A 26482-nucleotide genomic window follows, 5' to 3' on the forward strand; every position below is an offset into this window, starting at 1 on the left:
TATATATATATACAGTTGCTTCTTTGTGTGCTTTGGAGTTTCTGTGCTGATGAAATTGTTTGCGAAAGCTGAGTAGCTCTTGAATTGCTACAAAAAAATAAAGCTGTATTTTGCTCAGCCTACTGGCTGCACCTTGAGATGCCATGAGACCTAAATTCTGAACATCATGGCATGGAGTGCATCCCAGTTTTTCATGTCTGGTATATAACCATTCATTTTAGCTTTTAAACCTGTTATATTGATCCTGTGTCCAGACAGAGGGACAATCAGTAGCCTTCCATCCTGACCTGTTTGTTCTGAAGATCCTGCAGCTTCCACTTCGTCTTCCTAACATGGCGCCTCCTCACCCTGACTCTCATCTCAAGCTCATCTTCTGAAGTTGGGATATTTTTCCTCCAACAGGTTCCAGAGGAATCACCTCAATCCAATTAGTGGCTGCACCCATTGATTCTTTACAGCAGATAGCCGCTCCTCTCTCTTGCAGGTACTGCGTACCCCCGCTAAATCTTTTAGGGGTACGCAGTACCCGACCGTACCTGCCTACTTTCACCCCTGGTCATTTCCTAATGCAGACTTGAGTTTTGGCCTGTGGTCCTCATAAGCTAACTAGCTAGTTAGCTGCAGCCGCTATCTAGCGTCAAACTCGTTTTTATTTTAGGCAATATAAACAATGTGCTGAAAGAACAAACACCCATTAATAAACTGTTACAATATTAAAAAATAGATGCGCTTCAAAAACACAATAATTACCAAATATATTTGTCTAGTTTCTAGTGCAAATATTGTAATACACTGTAAATAGACGAAACTAACTCATAAGTAGCTTTTCAGCAAGTTAAAGAAGCTTTGTAGATCAATAATTCCTTAATATTCATGAAGAGTTGCTAGTTCCACCGGCAGATTATTTCACATATAACCAGATATATTTTCCCATTTTATGAATGAAATAATCTACCAGTGGAACAAATACTTTTTCATCAATATTAAATAATTAAAAACAAGCTCTTATCTTGTTGAAAAGTTACTTATAAGTTAGTTTTCTCTGAATTCAAGTGCACTAAGATAGATGCACTAGAAATGGGGCCAAAATTACTTTGGTAAAATTTTGTTTTTTTACAGTCAATCAGTACTGCAATATTTTTGTTGCAACAATATTAATACTTTTAATATTATTAAAAATTTATAATATTCAACATCCTTTCACATTTGGGATTTTTTTTAAATCTCAAATTTTGTGTTTCTAATTAAGAAATGTTTTTAACTAAGCTACATGGAGTATGGACTATAACTTCACATCAAGTGCAGCAGAAGTAAGAAATACTGCCACCTGCAGGTGGGAGTCAGCATCATTTGTGTAAATTCAATTTGTGTAACAATAATTTGTTCCATCTTTTGCTGCTTATTTGCTTTATAAGTTGTAATTTATGAGAATGCATGAACACAGAGACAGAGACAGCCATATCACATCGCCTTGGATCAGTGGTTTGCAACCTCTGCAACAACTTTGGCCAAAATAATAACAAACTTTTAAATTAATATTTAGGAACTATTCACTGAAAGCAAACTCATATATTTTGCTGAAAAGTTGCATGTAAGTTAGTTTTGTCTTATTTCAAGTGTAATAAGATATTTGAACTAAATGCAAAAAATACAAAAGGAACAATTTGTGATTTAAAACAAAACATTTTACCAAGTATTTTTGGTCTAAGTATAAAATTCAAGAAAATGCACTTTGACTCTGCAAAATGTTTAATTCATTCATTCTAAAATATAACAATATTTATGTATATATTAGTCAATAACAAGTAAGTATTTAGAGCAAATTGTGATTTTTAAAAAAAAACAACGATGTAACTTTAGACAAACTGGGCAAACTTAATTTTGCAGAAATGACTGTTTGGATGGTGAAGGTTGCCGACCTCTACCTCAGACTAACCCAGTGAGCAGAGCAAGCAAATAAATCATGCTGTCATTTACTGACCATTACCTCACCCACCTTTAGAGCTATGACAGCATGAAAAGCATCAACCTTAAAACTACTTACTTCCCCTGAAGGTTTTGCTCCCAAATTGGAAAAACAAAAATCCTGAAATGACCTTGGAAGCTTCTGCGTTGCGGCGTTGAGGCTCAGATATCGTTGGCTGCGAGCGGCCGCTCCATATGCACATTAACACTCACATTGACCCCTGGCAGGTCTAAAAATGGAGCGAACACCAACCTGCCCACCCCCTTATCACATAAACAAACACTTATTGAGAAACGCATGGCAGCTCTTATGCACACAAACTCAGTGCTTTTTTTTAAAAAACTGGGACAATTTCCATAGATTTAGGTCACTTAATAATAATGATAAAAAAAAAACAGCTTGAAGGGTTTCATATGTGAATTCACTGCAAAAGTACAAAATCCTACCAAATAGTTTGGTGTAGTTTCTAGTGCAAATATCTTAATACAATTGAAATAAGACAAAACTAACTTACACATAACTTTTTTATCAAGATATGAGGTTGCTTTAAGTAAATAAATCCTTAAAATGAATAAAAAAAAGCACAAGTTATATATAATCTGTCAGTGAACTAGAACTTTTCATAATTTCTTCCATATTTTAAATTAACATGTCTTGTTCCACTGGAATATTATTCATAACTGATACTTTTTCACCAATAAAAAGGAATTATTGACTTAAATCAAGCTCTTTTATCTCCCTGTAAAGTTATAAGTTAATTTTGTCTTATTTCAAGTGTGCTAAAATATTTTTACTAGAAACTATAAAAATACTTGGTAAGATTTTGTTTTTGAAGTGATCAAAGTAAATTACATGGACATCATGACAGTCCAATGTGAACAATAACATGTTGGCAATTCCTTAATTTTTATATAAAAAAGTACTGATTCCAATAGCAGATTATTTCCCTTAAAACAAGACATTTGGAACTTGTAACTTATCAATATTAAGTTTATTCCAAAGGGAATTTTAAATTGTCATTATTTATGTCATTCAGGTGTGTTGGAGAGGAAGGGTCTGCAGTAGCAGTCTGTCTTGCAATGAATCAGAAGAGGCCTCTGACTGAATACATGCTAATAGTTACATATTGAGGCATTTGAGATATTTTAGAGAAACATGAACTGGATGACACCAGTGCTGATCCACCTCCTTTGTTTTTGTCTGTATGGTTAGAAAACCGGTAAGAGATGTTCAAGTTGGGGATACGATCTTTGCCCATAATGACTGATAAAAGAAACTAATAAAAACATGTTGCTACGCATCATAACTGTCTGAAAGCAACAACATAAGAGGAAAAACTTTTCCAGCTGCAGAAAATCCAAAACCAAACGTAATAATGGTCCAGAAAAAATCTAAAAAAAAGCCAAAACCCCCGATATTTTAGTAACTGGCCTCAATTTGAGTGTTTGGAATAACATTTCACAATAATTCACCCTGAATATTTATCAAAGTGAATTAAAGTTATGGCTACAGTGAAATATAGCTCAACATATTTAGATTTGAGCTGTAAGTTTTAATGTAAAATAATCTAAAACGATGACGACGATGTCATCATTCAACACTTTTGACAACAAAATGTTTTTCTATAGATGCTGGAAATGTCATGATGTGTGGTTGTGAGTGGTGAGGGAGACGCCAGTGAATCCAGGTAGTCATGATGAAAACGAAGCTCAAGAATCAGGAAAACACTCAAAATGACAGCAAGCACTGGGAGCAAACAGACGACGAATGAATGACGTTAGACAAAGACCCGACAAGAGACAACAGGTGGACTTAAATATACGTGGAGGGTAATCAGAAAACTAGACACAGCTGGGATCAATCAACATGGAGGACAGGACATGGACTCACAGGGAAACAGGACTAAACACAAAAAAAAATTATCAAAATGACTACACAGAAAAACGGATCACAACAGGTAAAAGATCTAAATAAGAAAAAGTTTTCAGTTCTTCAGTTTCATCTTTATTCAAAACAAACAAGTCGGTAAAGAAGGATCTGTAACATTTACATTTTCCTCTTTCCAGCCAAAAAAAACTAATAGAACAAGATTTTGTTATCGTACAGTTCAAAAATAAATAAAAGTAACTGTTGAAAAATATTGCATTCCTGCTCAAAACAATTAAATGTAATTTCTGTTTTGCTTCAAATACAACCTAAAGTGTTAAATTAAAATGAAACTACTGAAAACGAATAACATGGGTTATTATTATTATTATTATTATTAACATAAGGGTTTGGCTAAAACCTTGAAAAATTTGCAAAATGTGAAAAAAATTTGGTGAGCCGTTGTCACACACACACACACACACACACACACACACACACACACACACACACACGGTTCATAAACAACAGTTAAGCTCATCTCAGTGTGCAAAATGTGATAAACACACAGAAATAAAAACAAAACCTTCTGAAAACAGCAGAAAATTTAGAAACGAGCCTGAAAAAAATCTAATTTAAACATTAAATTTAAGATTAGTTGACGCATTTTCATTTGACACTCTGGATTTTGTTGCAGAGATTTTTTTATTGTTTTTTTTTTAACCAAAATTCAACTTGATTTGCTTTATCTGAACCTGCGGAAAATACAAAAATGATCTGGATCAATGACTGAAGGATTCTGTGTTTAACCAGCTGGTTCAAAATCATGAACAACTGAGAGCTTCCTCTTCATTAAACAGTCTTCAGTCAGAGGCCTCTTCAGAACCGCTGCAGTACAGACTGCTACAGGAGGCTCTCCTAGCTTCTACAGCTACTCTTTAAAGAATCTTGAATAATATGAGCTACATTTAATTTCCCTTTGGGATTTTGTCAGAATCTGAAGATCCTGACAAAAACATGACAATTGACTGAAAATATCGACAGCTTCTGCTCCAGGCATCGCCTCAAAAGCATCGAAATGATCAAAACAGGAACAAAAGTGCAACTCAAGACAGAAAATTCATGTTAGGAGCCTTAAACACAGAGTTTTATTACATTATCCAGCACAATCCGGCAGGGCTTTGCCTCCTGGATCGGTCTCAGGTCAGCTGCTTCAGAAAATGTCCGGATGTTACATGTTAATATTAGGAACGATCAGCGGATAAATTAGTAAATTTAACAGTTTCTAAAAGGTGTTCTGTGTAGCATTTTAGGAACATCACAGCAATAAAAACAAAGTTTTACCAAGATGTTTTAGTCTAGTTTCTAGTAAAAATATTTTAGTACACTTGAAATAAACTTACAAGCAATTTTTCAGCAAGAAATAGGAGTTTGTTTTAAGTTAGAAATTTCTTACTATTGGTGAAAAAGTTCTAGTTCAATTGGCAGATAATTTTATTTATAACAAAAACATTTTCCCATGTTATAAAGTGAAATAATCTGTCAGTGGAACTGGTAGTTATTCATCAATATCGAGGATTTATTGACTTAAAACAAACTCCTTTATGTTGCTGAACAATTACTTGTAAGTTATTTTTGTCTTATTTCAAATGTACTAAAATATTTGTGGTGGAAACTAAACCAAGAATATTTAGTAAGATTTTGTGTTTTTACAGTGTAGTTCTTTCTACATCAGGTTTAATATTGAATTGATTTATAAAACACTTAAAGCAGCTTAGCTTAGGTTAGCTTAGCTTAGCTCAACCAGAGAGATTTCATGTATAACTCACTGTTTTTATATTTAAAAAAACCAAATTATCAAGAATTCAAGAAATGGATGTTTGATCAATCAAAGAAAATGTTTTAAATCTCCACAAAGCACCTTTATGACGAAGGAAATCATTGTAAAACATTTTCTTCGAGTCTCCGCCATCTATTCCTGACGTTTCAAAGTCATTTTCCCAGAAGTCCATCTTCTTTTTTTTTTTCCTGTTGACTGTTTCCCTTCGGGTTTCACTCCCAGAAGATATTGTTGATGTCGGAGTCCAGGCTGAAGATCCAGATCACCAGCGGCGCCGAAATCAGAACGAACAACCAGGAGATATCCTTCAGCGCGTGGCGAAGCCTCGACGGGATCGAACCGACCAGCCCCATGCCGACCCATGACCTCTGCAGCTCCTCCTCCTCCACTGACTTTAGGAGACAATAAAAACCAGAGGCGGGTAGAGCACTCAGAAATTAGACCCAAGTTAGAATACAACATATTTTTATTCAATTAAAAGTAAAGAGTAGCCGAACAAGAAATTACGCAAGTAGGAGTAAAAAAGTATTGGATAAAAATCTAACTAATAAACTAATCAAATCAAACGTTAAATTATTATTTAACGTTTAAAAATTGCACCCTCAGTGGCCCAAATATAAAGTAAAGTGGAAATTTTGGTATTTTAAGGACAAAAATGACAATAATTTATATAAATAAAAAATAACAGAACAGAAAATTCAGAAATTTTACTCAAGTAAGAGTAGAGATACTTCATAATAAAATGACTCAAGTATAAGTAAAAAGTACAGCATAGTAAAAGATACTCCTAGGAGAACATCTTTTAAAAAATGTTACTCAAGTAAATGTAACGAGTTACTTTCTAATTCTGGTAAAAACAAGAGGAAATAACAAAAATAGTGAAAATCAGATTAAATTAGATTTGTTATATCTGGACCTGGTTTCCCGGCTCGATGTAGTTGCGGGCCAAGAACTTGAGCGCCTCGTCCATCAGGATGACGGGCAGCGACAGCTTCAGAACCACGACCCACTGGGTCCAGGACAGCGGCCGGATCTGGAAAATCACCTGTGGATGGAAGAACGTGAAGGTTTTCCGAACATCCACACTAACAGAACCAAACGATTCTGACGCAGGTTTTCTTACTGGCAGCGGGTCGACGTAGAGGATGAGGAAGTGAAGCGCCATGGAGAGGCAGATGGCGCCCACCAACCACGGGTTGGACCACGGAGGCATTTTCAGCAGGGACTGGTTCTCTGACAGGCTGGAGGAAAAAAAGGTTGAAGAGGACCGGCAAATTTTACTGGACGATTAATCGTCCCAGAAGTTATTGTGATAATATCGTAGTTTTGAGACCATTTTAAAGTCATAGCGGTAAAGGAATCAATTTCCAACTTTAAATTCTGATAAATATTTAACGCTGGAACTGCAAGATATTTTAAATACCCAAAATAAATGAACAAAACTACAGAAACAACAAATAAAATGAATAATGAAGTCTCTGTAAACAAGGCTGTCCTTCAAAAAAGGGAATAATTGAGACAAAAGCACCAGACTGAAGACTTTTGTCATCCAGTTTTCGGTTTGTTTTTGTCTTTTTTTTCAGCTCTTCCAGATACAACAGAGCGTTTGGACAATTGTAGATAGAAAACAAAAAAAGCGGAGTAAATTTCTGCTAATAAAATTCAGATTATTCTAAAAAAGTTTGTAGAAAGACTTGGAAATAAAAAAATATATATATATTCTAGTTTTTAATTTACAAGTTTTTTAGATTAATCAGAGTTTTTTCTAGCAAATTTTTGACGTTTGAAACTCTAAAATTTCAACATTTTTTGTAGGTGTCTGCGGTCGGTTCTTACCTGTTCAAGGCGTTGCACATCTCTATGGTAACCAGCACAGACAGCGCCATCGTCATGGGATACGGCGACTCAAACACCGAACACTGCACACCGCTAAACTTGGCGTGATCTTCACTGCACTGCAGGTAATGGGACTGACACACAGTGGGAAAGTTTAGATTTTACATATGTAGATAGATTAAATCAGAACAATCAAACCTAATACATCACAGAGATTTCCTTTAACTTGTACATGAGGGTTTTTATTCTAAAAGGTTTAATTTGCAAACTTTAACCAGTTAAACAATTGTTTGCCAGTGGAGATGTTTTATTTCCACAAGTTCAAACAATTTAGCAGGAAGAATGAAGAAAAACTGCTAACTACTAGATACTGACTAGAAGTGGGGGAATATTTTATTTTAAGCTACAGATTTTAAATTAAAATGATTATTTAATTTACATAAATCAGTTTTCAATTTGACATTAAAGGGTCGTTTGTACATTTGTTTGTCAAAAACGTCACATTTTGTTGCTCATGATTAATTTCTAAAATCCTGAACCGTAACTCTTCTGCCTTACATCCCACACGTTTATAAGTCAGACATTTAATTATGAACTTTAGGGTGAAAGTGAAGCGGTACCAGCTGGTAGAAGGAAAGTTTCGGGCCGTCGTGAGCCGCCATGAACCACCAGGCTGCAGCTCCGACGGTGGCAGCTCCCACATAACCTGCAGGAAACAAAAATGAAAACCTTAAATCAGATCATCTTTCTAAATATGACACACAGAGTTCGCACAGTTTTACGAAAGTAACATTCAAGGACTTTTCAAGCACTTTCCAGGTAAGATTTCAGACTGTGTGCGTCACCGAGACTCACATCCGATGATGAGGTAGCGGCAGAACAACCAGCTGGAGATGAGCGGCTCTTTGGCAGAGCGCGGAGGACGAGACATGATGTCCAAGTCCGGCGGGTTGAATCCCAGTGCTGTTGCTGGGAAACCGTCGGTGACCAGGTTGACCCACAGCAGCTGGACCGGGATCAGCGCTTCGGGCATGCCCAGTGCAGCGGCCAGGAAAATACTGAGCAGGAAAACAGACAGCTTTTCTTAATAAACACACAGAAAATTAATATTTTAATCACTGAAATGTTTTGTTCTACTAACCCAATGTTTCTCAGCCGCATATAAACAACCTGAAAAGAAAATATTAGCCTCTTAACTGACTTACTGTTGATTCCTTTATTCATCTTAAAGAGAAGGGTGGCGCTGTTTTGCAAATGTGACAAAAACCATGAACAACTCGAGGCGTTTTGAGTTTTTTACAGATTCTGAATTTTATAATGATGTCAAACATTTGGAAATCAAAAAGAAGTTGTGTTGTGTGTGTTATTAACATCCATCCATCCATCCATCCATCCATCCATCCATCCATCCATCCATCCATCCATCCATCCATCCATCCATCCATCCATCCATCCATCCATCCATCCATCCATCCATCCATCCATCCATCCATCCATCCATCCATCCATCCATCCATCCATCCATCCATCTTCTGTACACCCTTGTCCCTTAGTGGGGTCAGGAGGGGCGCTGGTGCTTCTCCAGCTAACGTTCTGGGCGAGAGGCGGGGTCACCTGGACAGGTCGCCAGTCTGTCGCAGGGCTGGGTGATTAACATTTTAGGGATATTTATAATTTATAAGCACGATAAAAGTGAAATAGCCTTGAGTTGCTCTGGCAGAAACAAAAATTTCCTTCTTCACTATTAAATGTAAAAATTATCCTCCAATTTCTATCAACTGTATTTATCTATTGTATTTATTGGTCAATTAAATTATTTTTAATTAAATAAAAATAATAGCTGTTGACGTGCAAGCAGAGCATTATAAGCAAGCACATTTGTGAAAAATAAAGAACAGTTATCACTAACAGACTAAAAGAACCGTTCAAAAGAATCAAACGACACATGAAAACTATCAGCAGGTATGACTTGACTTCCTCTAATCATATAATTAGTCCTGGTGTTGCTTTCTTTACACTTGTATCTCAGATTTAGTTTAGAGTGACCCAGTTTTAAGCCACTTATCCATTATTATTTTTTAAGCCACCTGAATGCGTCCACTTTGAGGCGACGTCACAGCAAATAAAGTCAGCTTCGTGCAGTACCTTGTGGACCACTAGGGGGAGCCCACGGACCACAGTGTGAGAAAGACCGCACTAACCAGACCACTTCTCCGATGTTGGACGATATGAGGTATCGGATGAACTGCTTCATGTTGTTGTAAATGGCTCGGCCTTCCTCCACCGCCGCCACGATGGTGGAGAAGTTATCGTCGGCTAGGATCATCTCTGAGGCCGACTTGGCTACGGCCGTGCCGCTGCCCATCGCGATGCCGATCTCTGCTTTCTTCAGAGCCGGCGCATCGTTGACTCCATCCCCCGTCTGAGCCAATCAGAGAGGAGGGACAGAAAAATGGAGAGACAATCCCAAAATGCTCTGCTGGGTTTGTCTCAGAAATTATTGCGATAAACAATAATATTGTTGTTTTCAGACAATTTTCAAGAAAAATGTTGATCACGGCATACTAGTGCAAGTTGCTCTCTCAAAGATCAATAAACTTCAATTCTGAACCATGAATAAAATGGATTATGATCAAAACAAAATTTCCTTCCAATAAAGTTGTTTATTTAATAAGTTAGCAGCAAAAAAGAGTTTTGAATTGAAAATGTTTCTTCTTTTGTTTTTAGTAGAGATGTGCCGATCAGGTTTTTTCCTGCCGATACCGATTCCGATCACCCATGAGGGCCTATCACCGATATGATCACCAATACCGATCACATAATTATTATTTTTTTAATCAAAAGCACTACCGCTCACATTATGTGGAAAAAGGAACCATAATTTCACCTTAATTTAGACAAAAACTTGTTTTTAATAACTTTTTCCAAGAAAAAAACAGGCATTGTGCAAATTGTACTGATATCGATAATACTATCTTAAACAGAGATAGGAGGAGACCAGCTGCACAGGCAGGATGATAAATGAGAAGCAGGTTATTGGTTTGTGTGATCGGCAACAAGAGACCATGATCACCAATCATACACTTTTTCACGGAAATCGGCCGATTATGATCGGTGGCTGATCGATCGGCACACCTCTAGTTTTTAGCTCCAGTGTGATTATATTCTGATTATTTACAGATCAGGCAATTAACTCGATTAAAAAATGTAATCAAGTCCCACCACCACTTTTACTACATTTTGAAGTAATGCAAACATTTAAATTTAGATGGCAATAACTTAAACGTTTATGTCGAAAATGAAAATAACTTGTTCAGGCATCAAAAAATAGTAATAACTAAGACTGTTGCAATTAATCAATTTATTACATGATAAATTAAAATAAGCTCAATAGTTTCCAGTTTGATGATGAATTTTTTTAAATGACAGTTTTGTTTAGAGAGATATCATAGTAAGTTATATTTATGGGGTTTTGGTTGTTGTGTTTAATTTTGGATATTTAAGATATCTTCCAGTTTCAGGGTTTGAGAGAACTTGCATTAATTTACCATTATCAATGCATTACTTGAGTTACTATCGTTTATCGGAATAATAACTGGGATAATTTATCCTAAATCTGTTATTGTGACAGGCCTAGGGAGATTTTCAGTAACAATCTGTTTATTTGCACCCTAATTAATCAGTAAACAAAGAATTACTGAACATTCACAAATACATTGCTGCCGAGTTTGAATCTACAGAAATGCATTTTTATTGGTTGTTCTGGTCTCTCATTTCGACTGTCCAGGCTTAAAATTGAACTCATGTGATAGAACAACATCATTTTGTCAACACTGAAACATTTGCTCTCACCATGGCAGTGATGTCGCTCAGGCTCTGCAGATATTCCACGATGCGGCTTTTGTGGGCTGGCTCCACCCGGGCGAAGCACCGCGCCGTCCGGCAGACCTGGCGCTGAAGGTCAGGGGGCAACTCATCAAACTCTCGACCCGTCAGGCCGCCGAACCCGCCCACGGCCTCCTGCTGCTCCTCCTCCTGCTCGGTGATGATGCCCACTCTCCTGCAGATGGACAGCGCCGTCCCCTTGTTGTCCCCTGCATGAGGACAAGAAACCGAGGCACGATAGTTAGATGCTCTTGTTGAGTCGGCCAAAAAACACTTGTGCCAAATCTTTTCTCTGAATCCATTTCATTATTGCAAATCTATAAACTTGTGAGAAGACATTTTTCTCTGAGGTTTTTTTCAGATGAGTTTGTAGTTTGTAGTTCTGGACTCATATATTCTCCCAGTGAAACCATTCTGTTGTTAATTTCCAGGTGTATTTAATTTGATTGGGACCAAAATTACAACTTTTTTTACATTTCCACTTGGTGTGGTTCACTTTCACATTGCACTGTGTCAAACAAACCAAACTAACTGGAAAATCTGATCACCTCCTCACCTGTGGGGGCGCTGCACCAAGAACTACTGAAGAAAATAGCAAAAAATCTGAAGAAAACACTGAGAGCAACTTCCTTCTTCATGAAATGTAAACAAAAATGGATTAGCGTCAGATTTTAGCGTTTGGTAAAAGACAACGAGCGATTTCTTCAGCTGGGATGTTTGTTTTGGTTTTATTTACCCAGAATGCTTTGCACTACAGCTTACTTCCTGCTTTTGGAGCGGCGTCCGATCCACTTGGCGTTCACATTTCCATTTAAATCGTACCAGAGTTCACTTCAACCAAACCGAAACGGAAGTCTGTTTGGTCTGGATCAGAGTTTCAGCCAGAATTAACACCTCCCCAAAAGAACCGGACCAAACAGGGCTGGTGTGAATGCACCCTTAAAATACAGCTTTGTATCAGACACCTTAAGGTTTTGAGATCCAGACTGATTAGTGTTTGTACCGTTATACTTTGCTGTTCTGGTTCTTGCCGTTTCACTAAATATTTTTGTTGCAACTGTATAAATCTGCACACTAACCTGTGATCATGATGACCCGGATGCCGGCCTGTCGACACATCTGAACAGCTCCGCGGACCTCCTTCCTCGGGGGGTCCAGCATCCCCACACAGCCCACGAAGGTCAGGTCCGACTGAGGTGGGTCACAAACAGAAGGACTTTTTAATTTCACATAACATGTAGAATCATACAGCAACTATAAGAAAAATGTTAAAAATAGATCCAGAGTGCAATCAAGATCATGGGTGTTCAAAGTGGGGTCTGTGGGCCATTTATGGTCCGTGGACTGATTTTTCTACGGCCCCCTCAGACCACAGTTCAAATTTGCCCTAATTTAATTTTGTCCTAAATAAATTAGGACAAAACTACAAGTTTTAAATTAAATTCTACTTAATTTTTTTTAGTAATCATACACTCTAAACATTTGATTTTCTTCTGTTGTCATGGTAACTAGGACCACATCTACTCATTGACTTAAATGTTTACTTTTAACAGCTGTATTAAAACTTAGCTAAATACAGAAAATGTTTTCAAAGACTGACCTAGATTCTGTTTTGATTGTTGAGAAATAAACAAAAAATATATAATAGTGAAAAAAAATATATAAAAAAATTATTATATATATTATTGCATAAGAATAATTACTGGATCATAAAAATTGGATTATTATTTTTTGTATAATTAAAATAGTTCATATTTAGTTTATCACAACAACATTTTGGTGATTCGAGTTTTTAAAAATTATATTGTTAATATTGTAGCTTTGAGCTGACGTGACAAAACGTTTGGACTCCTCTGGTCTAGTCTAAGTCTATCATCAGAACCTCATAGTCAGTGAAGGTTGCCGTGTTCTCCAGGTTGAGGGAGCGAATTTCAGGCGGCGAGTCCCTGGTTGCCATGGCGAGGCAGCGCAGCGTGTCCCGTCCAGAACCCCAGCCCCGTATGGTGGACTGGAGCTGCTCTCGAACAGCCGGGCTCAGAGGAACACGACCGGAACCACTGACACGGACGTGGTTGCAGCGCTCCAACAGGCTCTCTGGAGCGCCCTGAGGAAATGAGGCCAACATGTCCGCGTCTTTACAGGCAGCAGATGCACTGCAAAAATACTAAATCTTACCAAGTAAAATAGTTTTGCCTTATTTCAGATGTATTAACATATTGGCTCTAGAAGCTGAAATCCTTGAGGTGTCGCTGACCTTTACAAACATCTTGGCTCCGGAGGCAGACTGGCTGTGTTTGTTGGAGAAACAGAAAACGGACATGGACTTCCTGTCTCTGGAAAACTCCAGTGTCAAATCCTTCTTCATCAGCTGTTTAATCACCTGGAAGGAAGTCATATAGAGAGAAAGAGTGGGAAAAAAATGCTCTCACTGAACAAACAACATGGAGAAAAAACTTCATTCATCATGTAAAATGAATGATCTCCCTGTGCATGTGTGAGTTTTCTCCAGGTCTAAAATCATGACTGTTGGATTAACTGGTCTCTCCAAATTGCTCTTAGCTAAGAGTGTATTGGTGGAAGTTTGTCTTGTCTTCATTAGTGCAGAATAGTTACGATTTAAAAAAAATTTAACCAACCAATTGAGACGCACAGGTATTTTTCAGAGCTTAAACAGGACTTTTGATGCAAAAATCACATTTTGTATTTTTTTTCCTTCCATTTTGGTCTCAACTGCTCAGAAAAACAAGCGCTTAAAAATCCACCTGGTAAATCTTTGGCAATAAGTTGATGTTTTTTGATGTCTGACAGATGACGTGTGTCAAAAACCTCCCAGTTGTTGAGTCACATTTGACAGAGCATTTGCCGTTACCTAGCAACCCCAGTGAAGCCCAGCCTGTTACCTAGCAACCACAGCTTAGCTTCAGCTCATTTTGTCTGTTGATTTTACCGCCATACAATGGCTGCTGGAAAAGACAAGTGTTTTGTTGTTTACTTATCATCCAACCACTTTCTGCATTGAAGTTGATTGTGCAGAAGGCTTTATTTCTGCTTTTCAAAGACGTACGGTAGTAGGATAGTTACGCATTTGTTTGCAGCTATTTTCAAGTACGAGTGCAAACATTGAGTTGGGGGGTGTGTGGCCAATAGGAGCTTGATTAGATTTAAAGAGACAAGACAGCCTAAAAAAGCTCACTCTGAAAGACAGAACTAAAATCTGATCATCTGAGAATGAGTTTGTGCAAAAAAGTGTAATGAACATGATTTCTATAGGACATCCGTACCCGTTTAAGGAAGCCCAATAGGTCACCTTTAACTTCAGACATAAGAGCTCAGGTCTGAAATTAACAGATGACACAGGCCTCTCTCTCTCTCTCTCTCTTCTTTTATAATTTTCTGGTCAGGTGTAAATATTGATCTATCAGAGCTTCACACACTTACAGAACAACAGGCTGTAGCTCTCTCAGCACGGCTCAGTCCTTTCAGATCCACATCAAACACGTTCATTTTCTCCACCAGACAGCAGAGGGCAGTCTCTGTCGCCTCACCAACTTTCTCATACACACCCTTCGCCTGGAGCCCAGGAGGAGAAGCAGAAACAGACCTTAACTGAGGGTTTGGTGACAGCAGGAGCTGTTTTCATGTTAGCATGTTTTACCTCATTGTAGTCTAGGGATGAGTCATTGCACAGAGCACAGATGGTGGCCATCTCCACCAGGCCATCATACTGACTGCATTTCACCACTGAGCCGTCCTTGTAACTGCAGAGACGAGGAGAAAAACCGATTAAAGACAGAAGAACAAGGAGGGGGAAAAGTAAGGAAGTGTTATTTCATTAATAACCAACATTCACAAGTTAATGAAAGAGTTAAAGGTTAAAAACACTCACACTTCCCCCTCTGGGGCATAAGTAGATCCAGTCACAGTGAACTCGTTCAGGCTGCAACGCTCCTCTGATGCACTCTCTATTATGAACATCTAATTACATGCACAGAACAGACATTGGAGTAGTTTATTAGGTCAGTCATGTTAGAAGAGCATATCTAAATCAGAGGGCCTTTTACGGAAATGATAAAAAAACTAGTCATTTTTACTTTTTTTTCACACTGAAATCATGACTACTGAGCTAAAAAGAGCAAAAACAGTTGAATTAAACACTTAGTTATCGTCTTTGGTTGGTCATTTGCATTGGCAACACTGCATTTGATGAACTTTAGTTTTTAATGAATCAGTGAGAGAATATAATTTTAATGTTACGGTGTCTGTAGATGAATGTTTTACACTTTAAGTTACTTTTACAAATCAAACACAAGCAACAAAATTTGGCGCTTTGGACACCAGAAACATTTAGTCAAACTGAAAGCAGATTCCTACAAAATAATGACAAAGATAAAGATAAGTATTTTTCTTTATCTAAAATACATATGAGCACATTTAGCTTCCCCTAAATTAAAATGACCAGATAAATTCTAAACGGCTAATTCACTTGGCTATTTTGTAAAGTTTCTGGTAAATAAAGTTTGACGTCTGTGTTAAAGTTTTGGTTATTGAGTAGGTAGTCATTTACAACATGCTCTTATTTTGAAAGGGGTGAAGACTGCTCCTCTCCTCATGTTCTGTCTGTTCTTCCAAATATCTCAATTTCAAACAGGAAACACAGGAACAAAATAAAACATTGACACATGAGGACATATATAGTGTAAGCATAAATACTATATTTATATATGGAAATTATTGTGTTAAAATTAAACTGCAGCTTCAGAGTTGTAGTCTTTCAAGGACAAATATAATTTGAATTGAAGTTAGCGCTTTAGCAATAGCTTTTGCGAAATGCCATGTTGGTGTTTTGTTTCAGAAGTAGAAGAACTAATGCTTAAGATTAGCACTTTAATCAGAAACATTAAATTGCTAATGTTTATGGAACAAAGATATGTGATTTATGCCTTAGTGTTAGCAAAGCTATTATTTCTGATTAGCGCGTTAGTGGAACACGTGTTTATGATTAGCGTGTTAGCATTAGTGGGACCAGGCTTTATGATTAGTGCTTTAGAGTTAGCAGAACCGATGTTTGACTGTCGGACACAAACCACACTTTTTGAAACTCATAAAAACTATTTACTAATTGAACTAGATGTTTAACTATTAATACAAATTATTTCTTTTTCATTAGTGACTAGAAAACGTTTGTTCCAGAAAAGGTAAATCTGGGGTGAATGTCATTTCCTCCCACAGCTTACCCTGCACACAGACATCTGGTTGGTAGTCAGAGTTCCTGTTTTGTCTGAGCATATAACAGAGGTGCATCCCAGCGTCTCCACTGACGGCAGGCTGCGGACGATAGCATTTTTCCTGGCCATCCTTCGAGTACCTAGCGCCAGGCATGTAGTGATGACAGCTGGAAGACCTGGGAATGAAAAAAAGTGACCCGCTTCATGCCCAGTTTGTAGTTCAGGTCTAAATAAAGCAGTTTTATGCGTCATTCTCAAAGAAGGTGGGTCACTGGGTTCTGGCCTAGTTTCTTATCTCATGCCTGCTCTGTGTTCATGCAAAAGCATGAAAATAACTCCAGCAGTGAGGCAGGAACAGTGAAAATATAGCGTTCAAGTGTAAAACCAAGGTTGTTTTTTGTGACTTTACCTTCTGGAATGGCAGCTACAGCCAACGCAACAGCGATCTTGAAATAGTAAATGGCTCCTCTGAGCCAGCTGCCTCCGTGAACCGGGTCGCTGAAGTGTCCGACGTTAATGGCCCACACAGCCACGCAAATAACGCTGATGACCTGCAGATCGCAGGAAGGAGGACGACGTGTCGTTACGCTACAGGTTCCCCAGCGTAGCGTTAAAATCTCAACAGCGAAGGGATTTTACCTTTGACAGCTGCTCCCCAAACTGGTCCAGTTTCTGCTGCAGAGGGGTTCTTTCAGGGTCGGTGGAGGCCATCTCATCCCGGATTTTCCCGATCTCTGTCTGCACCCCCGTTGCCACGGCGACCCCGATGGCCCGACCAGCCGCGATGTTTGTACCCTGGATGGGAAAACCAGAATGTAATGAAGTGAAAGTTACATCTAGGGCTGAAACGATTAATCAGATTTGTCGTGATGAATCGATTATGTCAATAATTGTCAGCTAATTTAGTTATGGATTAATCGTTAAATGAAGTAAACTGACTCAGAAAAAGGTCAATTGCTGAAAGAACAACATTCTCAGAGAGGTAACTCGGCCAAAAGGTAACAAAAAATATATATATTTTGCATTTAATATATAAAAAAAACCTTTGTCTGTAAATATCTTCCACCCAGAACTCTTCTTTTGGAAAAGATCTGGCTTCACCTGGTTCAAATTCTGTAAAAATCTCTTACAAAACACTTTTTGTAGTTATTAATAAAAATTATTAATCAACAGATCAGTCCTACACAGTATTGATATTAAATTTAGCAGAAAATCCTGAGCTTTTCACATGTTGCTTGTTTTTCTGTAGCAGCAGATGGCTCCTTTGCTACAAAAGGAATGTTGTTATTGCAGTTTAGGCAATAAATATTTGCCTTTTTTCATTTAAAGAAGGAATTTAATTATTTGTTTTATCTTTTAAAGGATTTTTAATATTGCACAAAATGAAAAATGTGACCGTTTAATCGTCGGAACAATCAATAGATTAATAGATAACTGAAATAAATGTCAGTTTCAGCCCCAGTTACATCAGCTAACGAGTGCAGAGAGCAAAGAAAGGTCATGAAAGTCGACAAGCAGAACGAAACGAGGCCACACTAAGACTGCCAACCTAACCTCTCATGAGATTTGCCTTTTCTCTTTTTTAATGTATTTTTGATGGTATCACTGCATGTCTGACACCAAATCGATAAATCCTCCACAACACAACCAGAATGTGGCAGCATGGAGGCCTGGCAGAGAAATGCTGCTGAATAAAACATCAGAGCTGCTGCTCTTTGACCTTTTGCATCTATTGAAGATCATAAAGCTCAAACCTGCCCTGCTGATGCCCCCCAACCCCCACCCTGCTAATGCCCCCCCACCCTGCTTTCACAAAGATGGCTGATATTTCAGCACTCCCACGACACGGACGGATGCCAAAACAATTTGGGTTAAAAGACTCGCAGTATCAGCAAATACTGTTAAAAATAGATTTAAAAATGATCCTCTCTTTAAAAATACAGGTTTGTGCGACGGCAAATTAGAGCCAAAATATTCGCCAAAAAACTTTTATTTCGGAAATTTCATAGAAAATTTTTTTTTAATTTCTGAACTTGAAAAGTCTAAAATGTTCTAGAACAACCTCACAAATTTTAAGAATCTTTTACATTTTCCAGATTTTTTTTTTCATTTATGGGTTTCAAAAAAAATAAAAAATAATTGTGGACTTCTGAAAACTCAGAAATTTCCCAGTTTTGTCTAGAAAGATTTCTGAAATTAATCTCAAAATTTCGAAGTGTTTTTCTCATAAACTTTTTTCTAAAATAAAATCTGAGTGTACTCCTATTTTTAATCTACAATGGCCCTAATAAGCTGTTGTGTATTTGTGTCATCAGTCGGTTCTAAAAAAAACAACCTTTAGTTGAAGATAATACGTCGCTGTGATGGTTTCATGTTAACGTCTCCTGGCCTCAAAAAGGTTCAAATTAATCAAACTCATAAACATTTACATCATCTTTCTGTTTACCCATCATCAAATAACACCACATTTACTGTTTCTCAGGAGAGATAAATAAATAAAAAATGGATTTTACGTTACTTAGCTTTATATTCCAATAAGGACGTTGAAAGAATCAAAAAAATTTTCTTTGTTATTGTCAAAAAAAGACATGAGATGTTTGAGACTCACAGAGAACAGCATGTTCTTCTTGTCCTGATTGACTGCTCTGGGGTCTGGTACCGGGTCGGTGTGTTTCAGGACGGAGACGGACTCTCCCGTCAGAATGGACTGGTCCACTCTGAGCGTGGTGGAGCGGATGGACGCTAACCTGATGTCAGCAGGAACTTTATCACCGACTGGAGGTTCAAGGGAGACAGAACAGGAAAAAGATTTACACCAACTAAAGATTAAGCAGCAGGCCTCGTTTAACACAGTGCATCTGAAAGGTGACCTGTTTCGCTTCCTTAAACGGGTTAGGAGAGGCCGGTACCAAACATCATTACATTTTTTGCACAGAATCATTCCTAGATAATGAGATTTTAGTCTGCTCAGTTTTGCCTTTCAAAGTGAGTTCTGAGAGCCACAACACATCCTGGTTATTAAAACAAAATGCAAAGTCAAACTTAAATAGAGAACATATACAGGATGTTTGGTGAGAAATAAAAAAAAAAATACCACAATGAGTCACTCTAAACTCAGACTGTTTTGCGTTACCGAGTTCCCATGCTCTTAAAATAAACAGATAAACTGCAAAGAACGCACACACACACGCACGCACACACACACACACACACACACACACACACACACACACACACACACACACACACACACACGCTCGCATGCACATCTATCTCTGCATAAGGGAGAGAGACCCAGAACTGTGGAATCTCAATTCAGAAAAGCTCCCAGTGTTCGGAGCAGAGCTGAGAGTAAAAATGGAAACAAACTGACCGCTCTCTGTTTGCCTAAAAGGAAAATATTTTCACATGGCTCTTGTTACCCGTTAATGTTTAAAAAAGACAGCAGGTCAGCGGGATGATTATCTCTCTAAAATGTAACGGTCGCTCTAAAAACAGAAAGGTTCAGCAACTGATGGGAAAGACCAGCAACCAGGCCCAGAGCAACTTTAAATCCCCTCTGACCAAAGCAGTTCCAGTCCGATCGGATTCATGACGAAACATACGGCCGTCTCACACCGGGAGCTCAAAGAGCGGCCCGGGGGCCTTATGCGGCCCCTGGATTGATTTTATATGGCCCTCCAACTACATGTCATAAATTACACATATTTGCAGTTGATGCAGATGGAGATTTTTATGTTATCAAGTTTTACAGACAAATTAAAACGTTCCTAAAATGGAAAAATGTTTAATGCAATAGAAAGTATTAATCTTTTTTTAAATCACACTTATTTCATTCTGTTTGGTTAGTGACTTAAATTAATTTATTAAACATGACAAAGTACATCAAAATTTCATTAAAACGTGACATAATCCTATTTTTATATCTGAGAAATTGGATGCATTTCTTCTAATAATGCAAATGTTTAAAATCATCTTACACACCCATTCTTTAAAAAATGTCTAACCACTTTTTCTTAATTATTCCTTGCTTGGTTTATTGTTGAGCAGGTAAAATTTGTTTTAAAATCGGTTTTAAAATTATATATGTTTTGGCCCAAAGGTTTAACTGACTCAGGCTGCTGTGTAGAAACATCGACTCGATTCTCCAGAGAACTTGGCTTCACACGTTTTATCCAACCTGGTTATTCCTCTTGCCAAGTTTCCATGGCGATATCAGTCAAAGACGAGCATAGAAACGTGCAGACAGACGTTTTCCAGGAATAACTAAATAAAGACCCTGAGGAAATGAAAAAGCTAAGCCTGTACAGAGAACGTCTGAGTGTCGAAACAGATTTCTTCTTCCACTGTATTTATTGATATTTATTATCTGTATTGGTCCCTATATTGGAAAAAAAATGTTTCATTGAGTATCAGTGACAAGGGCAGATCTATTAGCTCTAATTCTATGCTTTGTGCTCTGAGTGACATCATGCTTTATTATTTATTTTACATTATATTTAGCATTCATAATTGCACTTTTTGAACCGCTTGAAAGAAAGTTTGTTACAATTTGTTTTTTACATGTTTGACCAACGTAGTCAACGTTTTGTTTTTGTCAGTTTCTTAATTATTTACTTTACGTTGGATATTATGCTCCTTATTGCATTAAATGAATAAATTAAAGTTGTGTTGCTTGTTGCTTAACCTCAGGGAGGCGTTTCAAGGAAATTAAGACAAATAAACTAAAAGCCTGTTTCTAATCGAGAGCTGTTGTCCTGAACACCATGAATTCATCCAAACCCTGATCCTCATTTCCTTAACATCCTGGTTGTTTCCACTGTATTTATTGTTTTTATTTTATTTTAATATTTATTTTCAGTGCTTTTAGAGTTGCTTTTTTTTATTTTGTTGTGCTTTCTCGCACAACAAAAATAAAGAAATTCTGATCAAATTTGTTAATTCAGTGCATTTATATCTGTGTTTTAAAAAAAGAAACATTTTAAGTGTTTTTCTGAGTCAGATCAGTATCGGTCGTTGCTAAACCTCAGTGGATCGGCGCATTCCTAACATAAAAACAGGTTAATCTGATGGTAAACAGTACAGGTCGCCATGCTAACTGGTCCTGGTGAACTGCTGCTGCCTCTCTGAAGTGTAACTGACTCCATGCTTGGTGTTTCTGCTTTTCTTACCAGCAACTTCGACGATGTCTCCAGGAACGATGTCTCTGGCTCGGACTCTCTGGACGCTTTTCTTGTCCTGCCTGTAAACTTTTCCCATTTCAGGCTCGTACTCCTTTAAAGCTTCAATGGCGTTCTCTGCGTTTCTTTCCTGAAGGACACAACAAATATCTTAATTTTCTATTGGTGCATGTAGTTTAGGGATCTTAGTTTCCATAAAAAACAAACTGAAACTATGTGACTAAAGCAAAACGTTTCCTCCAGTTCAGTCATTTCGTTAGTTTTTCTCCAGGTAAAACTTTAACTTAAGAAAAAGTAAGATTTGGATGACAAGATTGTAGTATGAAAATAAACCTGACAATATATTCAAACATCCTCCAATAATATTATTAGCATAACATTGATTAATATCGTATTTTCTGCATAGATAAATCTTCCTGCAGAGCAGCATAACCTACAATATAAGAATTGAGGAAGAAAGGTTTTGTGAGGTAAACATAATTATTAAAAGTCAGATTACATCATGTAGGTGTTTTGCTTTAGCCTCTGTAAATCAAATATTAACAAAGTGTTGGAGAAGCTGCTTCACTTCGTTTTTTAGCCTCACGAAAAAGTGAAGCAGTAAACATGCAGGATGGATATCTATTTTTTTAATGAGTTTTAAATAATTTCACACACTAATTGGTTTTATTTTTCTGCTAAAATGTTTTCGGTATCATGATAACTATTGCTTACAGAATAGTTTAGTTAAATTTTATATATTACCTGCCACACCCCAACGATAGCGTTGGCAATCAGGATGAGGAGGATGACGAAGGGTTCAACGAACGCAGTGATGGTCCCCTCCCCTTCTTCAAACCACGCCAGGGTCTGCACAACAGGGCAGAGAGAAAGGTCAGAGTTCATGTGCTGCAGGGAACTCCTCACCTCTAGAATCAATGGGTACAACAAACCTTACGTTTAAAGTTAAACTAGTCAAGTGAGACATACAATGAAAGAAATAATTAATCAGTTTATTTAGGATTATGTATTCTAAGAACTAGAGATTAATCAGTTATTGAAATAACCGTCAAATAATTTAGAAATCGATCAACGTTAAATGTAGTCTATAGACCTATTTGATGAAAGAACAACATATTCGGAACAGTAATTAAGCCAAACTGATCAAATATATTGATTTAAGATCACTAAAATGTATTTTTCTGTAAATTTGTTCTACCTAGACCCCCTCAGTTGTTCACCTGGTTCACATTCTATGAAGAAAAATCCTCTAATAAGCATCTTCTATTATCCAGTTATTGATCAGTTAATCTAAAAAAAATTATCAACAGATAATCCATACGCTGTATTGATAAGAAAAGCAGGAAGGGCTGAACGTTTTTTTTTGCTACAATTGATCGAGCATACACTAAAGGCATGTTGCGTTATTACATTTTAGGACATAAATGTTTCTGTCTCATTCGTAAAACGATTTGAATAATTTGGTTGTTTGCATTTTTGATAGATTTCTAATATTGTAAAAAATAAGCAAAAATTTGCAGAATTTGCCAATTATTTTATCAGATTAATCGTCAGAATAAATCTATAGAGTAATCGATTACTAAAATAATCATTGGTTGTAGCTCTAATAAGAACATTTGTAAGTTTTTAATCCTGTGCTGAAGAAGCGAAGAGGCTGTTCTGCAGAAACTCCTTTTCCCATGTAGAATGCTGTTTTACTTCACTTTAAAGTGACTGGGTTTTGTTTATGCATGGTTTTATCTGGAGAATCCGACTCCATGACTCACCAAATGTTCCTAAATAACTGAAGGCGGCGTCAGGAACCAAAAAAAGCCGGATATGGACATGGATAATTAGGATGTTTGTTCTCTTGCAACTCCAGCCCTGACGCTGAAACCAAACCTTACATTTCATGCATTTTACTATCGCCGTGTTTATCCTGCAGAACTCAACTAATACACATTATATTTTAAACAAAAACACTAAACACACACAGTTGCTCTGTTTAAATATGACTGATTAGTTCTGCTTGAAAAGACAAAGGCGGCTGTGGTCGTAATTCCTTACAAAAGAGATGCATGCAGCCAGCAGCAGGATTCGAACCAGCAGATCTTCAAACTGCTCCAGAACCAGCTCCCAAAGTGACTTTCCTGCAGAGGGAGAATAAAGAAGTAACAACTCAGTAAGCAGAGTTAACATAATAACACACAAAATGTGACTGTAAAAATATACAACGTATGTTAGATTACCTTCTTCTGCAGGCAATTCTGTAAGTTAAAAAAAAAAAGAAAATCATCAACAAAGCACCCTGGCAACGGGCATTAAGAACAGGATTTACAAAGAATAGTTTGCAGGGAAACAGTGTTGCATACACCGTAATCCTGTCATTATAACACATTTGCTGGTTAATAAATTGTCCCAGAAATGATCATGCTAAATGATAATGTTGTTGTTTTGAGATCATTTTGAGGTAACATCATGATAATGGCATAATAATACAACAAAGATTAATAAACTTTAATTTTGTATAGGGCCCTTAACACTGGAACTGGAATATATTATTAAATAACAAAAAAAGCACTACATAAGTAGGATTAATGGATTTATTGCATCAGGCTTGGGTGTATGTTTTAAGAAGTTAACATGACTTTTTTTTTTTTTTTTAAATACAAACATTAGTTTTGTTCAGTTATGTTACAAGGTGGTAAATGTTGTTGCATAAAAGCTATGAGAAATTTTTGTTCTGTTTCTTTGCAAATACATAAATAAAATTTACCGTTGGGTCCCCACTTCTCTCTGTTCTTCTTGAGCTGCTCACAGCTCAGACCTGTGGATTCATTGACACTGAAGAAGCCCAAAACCTCCTCCACCGTTTTAGTGTGAGCGTTGTCCATCGCTGCTGGGAAAGCTGAAAAACAATCAGCCTTTATTCAACGTTTCTACAAAGACGGTATTCTACGTTGTTTAGATACAGATTAGCCTAATATGATATTAATAATCTTTGTCAACATTTAAAAAGTGTGTGGAAAAACTAAGATTCAACTTGTGGTACAAACTTTAGCAGCAACACTCGTCTCATCGCCATAAATCTTTGGAGAAACTTCAATATATTCTTCTTTACAGTGTTGCTTTGGTTCGGGGAAGTTTGTCTGCAGAGATCTTTGTAATTAGGATAAATTCTGGACTTTAATTGGAGCTGGATTCACTTTTTTCAGCCATTTTGTTGAGGATTTGCTGCTGTGACCCAGTTTGACAGTTTGCCTGCTTACAGGCAGATGGCCTCATATTTGACTGGAGAATAATTTGGTAGGCAGAGAAGATTATGATCAAAGACTGAAAAGGACTCAGGTTCTGTGGCAGGAACACAAAATCCACATGATCACTTTTAATGTGGACTTGCTGGAAAATAACTGTTCTTCACAGCTGTAGTTTTGTAGAAGACAGAAACAAACTGTCCCCCAGGATCCTCCTATATTTTGCTGAATTAATTTCCTCCCTTTGTCTTTTATTCTGCAGTGGCATTAACTCACCGGCATTGAAATTAATTTTTATTCTTTCTGATAAGATTGCAAAACTTCCATCCATCCATTTTCTTACACCCTTGTCCCTCAGTGGGTTCAAGACGGGTGCTGGTGCCGATCTCCAGCTAGCGTTCCGGGCGAGAGGCGGGGTCACCCTGGACAAGTCGCCAGTCTGTCGCAGGGCAACACAGAGACACACAGGACACACAACCATGCACACACACACTCACACCTAGGGGCAATTTGGAGAGGCCAATTAACCTGACAGTCATGTTTTTGGACTGTGGGAGGAAACCGGAGTACCTGAAGAAGATTGCAAAACTTCTTTAGTTATATTAATTTGTTTATTAATTTATCCCTTGTTCTGGCATGCTATTTATGTTATTGTTGATTTTTCCTCCAACTCTTTCCACTTCTACTCAAAAGGAAAATAATAACATTAAAAATCAGACAATAACTGCTAAGATTAAAAGAAAAAAAAAGTATCCTAGCCCTCATATGTTGATTAAATTTCTGTTGTGACACCACTTTATGTTCTGTTTCGTCTTATCCATTTAATTGTGTACCTCATTTTTTGTTTGCTTGTTTATTTTATTTATTTTTTATTTGTTCTGTTATTTTTATTTTGTAGATAAATAACTCTGTTAGTCTGTAATGTTTGTTTTGCATGCACTAATTGATGAATCTAAAATATAGGTATACTTACTGGACCTACTGCTGAGAAACATAACCGCATCATGATGCTGCCTCCACCATGCTTCACAGTGGGTAGTGTGTTTCTGATTATGTCAACCTCCTTATAGATTGGGTGCATATTTATGCAATCACTTATTTTATGTTAAATATATTTTTGTCATTATTTTGTAGAAATCAGTTTTCACATTGATAATAAATATTTATTTTGTGAAAAAAGCAATACTTTTTGTGATTAAAGTGTAAAAGCAATAATAAATGGTATTATTAATGGCTTGACAAGATTTTATTATAGTTTTTAGTTATTGAAAGCCAAAGTCAGCTGTTGAGTGGAGGCTGAGCATCCCTAAAAGTCAAAATCCCCGGACTGAGCTCATCATCACTGGTCACAAATACCCAAAATATGGTTACAGTAGTAATAACTGTCTGCTAGTTATTAATTTGATAAAATCCATCAATCCAAATCAAATTCTAGCAGCGCGTCAGCTGCA

At 37.2% G+C, this 26482-nt stretch overlaps 2 protein-coding genes across 3 annotated transcripts in view; both read right to left on the reverse strand.

The window, feature by feature from the left end:
- The window catches only part of slc43a1b (solute carrier family 43 member 1b), a 15127-nt gene extending 12949 nt beyond the window's left edge, over positions 1-2178 (reverse strand). The window contains exon 1 of the mRNA XM_008419471.1: positions 2045-2178. Coding sequence (XP_008417693.1) covers positions 2045-2168 — 124 coding nt within the window. The 5' untranslated portion in view covers positions 2169-2178. The remainder of the gene's footprint in view (positions 1-2044) is intronic.
- Positions 2179-5544: 3366 nt separating this feature from the next.
- The window catches only part of LOC103470810 (sarcoplasmic/endoplasmic reticulum calcium ATPase 2), a 21662-nt gene continuing 724 nt past the window's right edge, over positions 5545-26482 (reverse strand). Inside the window, exons 1-23 of one of the 2 annotated variants that reach the window (XM_017306659.1) lie at positions 24554-24671; positions 24027-24044; positions 23845-23927; positions 22543-22647; positions 21790-21928; positions 19227-19393; positions 17258-17413; positions 17028-17169; positions 16628-16794; positions 15280-15368; positions 15049-15151; positions 14832-14963; positions 13648-13773; positions 13276-13497; positions 12473-12584; positions 11361-11602; positions 9710-9930; positions 8364-8566; positions 8129-8214; positions 7509-7642; positions 6796-6913; positions 6589-6717; positions 5545-6064 (exon numbers count right to left, since the gene is read on the reverse strand). In XM_017306659.1, the coding sequence (XP_017162148.1) occupies positions 5885-6064; positions 6589-6717; positions 6796-6913; positions 7509-7642; positions 8129-8214; positions 8364-8566; positions 9710-9930; positions 11361-11602; positions 12473-12584; positions 13276-13497; positions 13648-13773; positions 14832-14963; positions 15049-15151; positions 15280-15368; positions 16628-16794; positions 17028-17169; positions 17258-17413; positions 19227-19393; positions 21790-21928; positions 22543-22647; positions 23845-23927; positions 24027-24044; positions 24554-24671 (3192 nt within the window). In that variant the 3' untranslated portion in view covers positions 5545-5884. Of the gene's footprint in view, positions 6065-6588; positions 6718-6795; positions 6914-7508; positions 7643-8128; positions 8215-8363; positions 8567-9709; positions 9931-11360; positions 11603-12472; positions 12585-13275; positions 13498-13647; positions 13774-14831; positions 14964-15048; positions 15152-15279; positions 15369-16627; positions 16795-17027; positions 17170-17257; positions 17414-19226; positions 19394-21789; positions 21929-22542; positions 22648-23844; positions 23928-24026; positions 24045-24553; positions 24686-26482 lie in introns of those variants that run through there. The other variant, XM_008419482.2, reaches the window with a different exon arrangement.

This window comes from Poecilia reticulata, linkage group LG1, assembly GCF_000633615.1.
Source record: "Poecilia reticulata strain Guanapo linkage group LG1, Guppy_female_1.0+MT, whole genome shotgun sequence".
Lineage (NCBI taxonomy): Eukaryota > Metazoa > Chordata > Actinopteri > Cyprinodontiformes > Poeciliidae > Poecilia > Poecilia reticulata.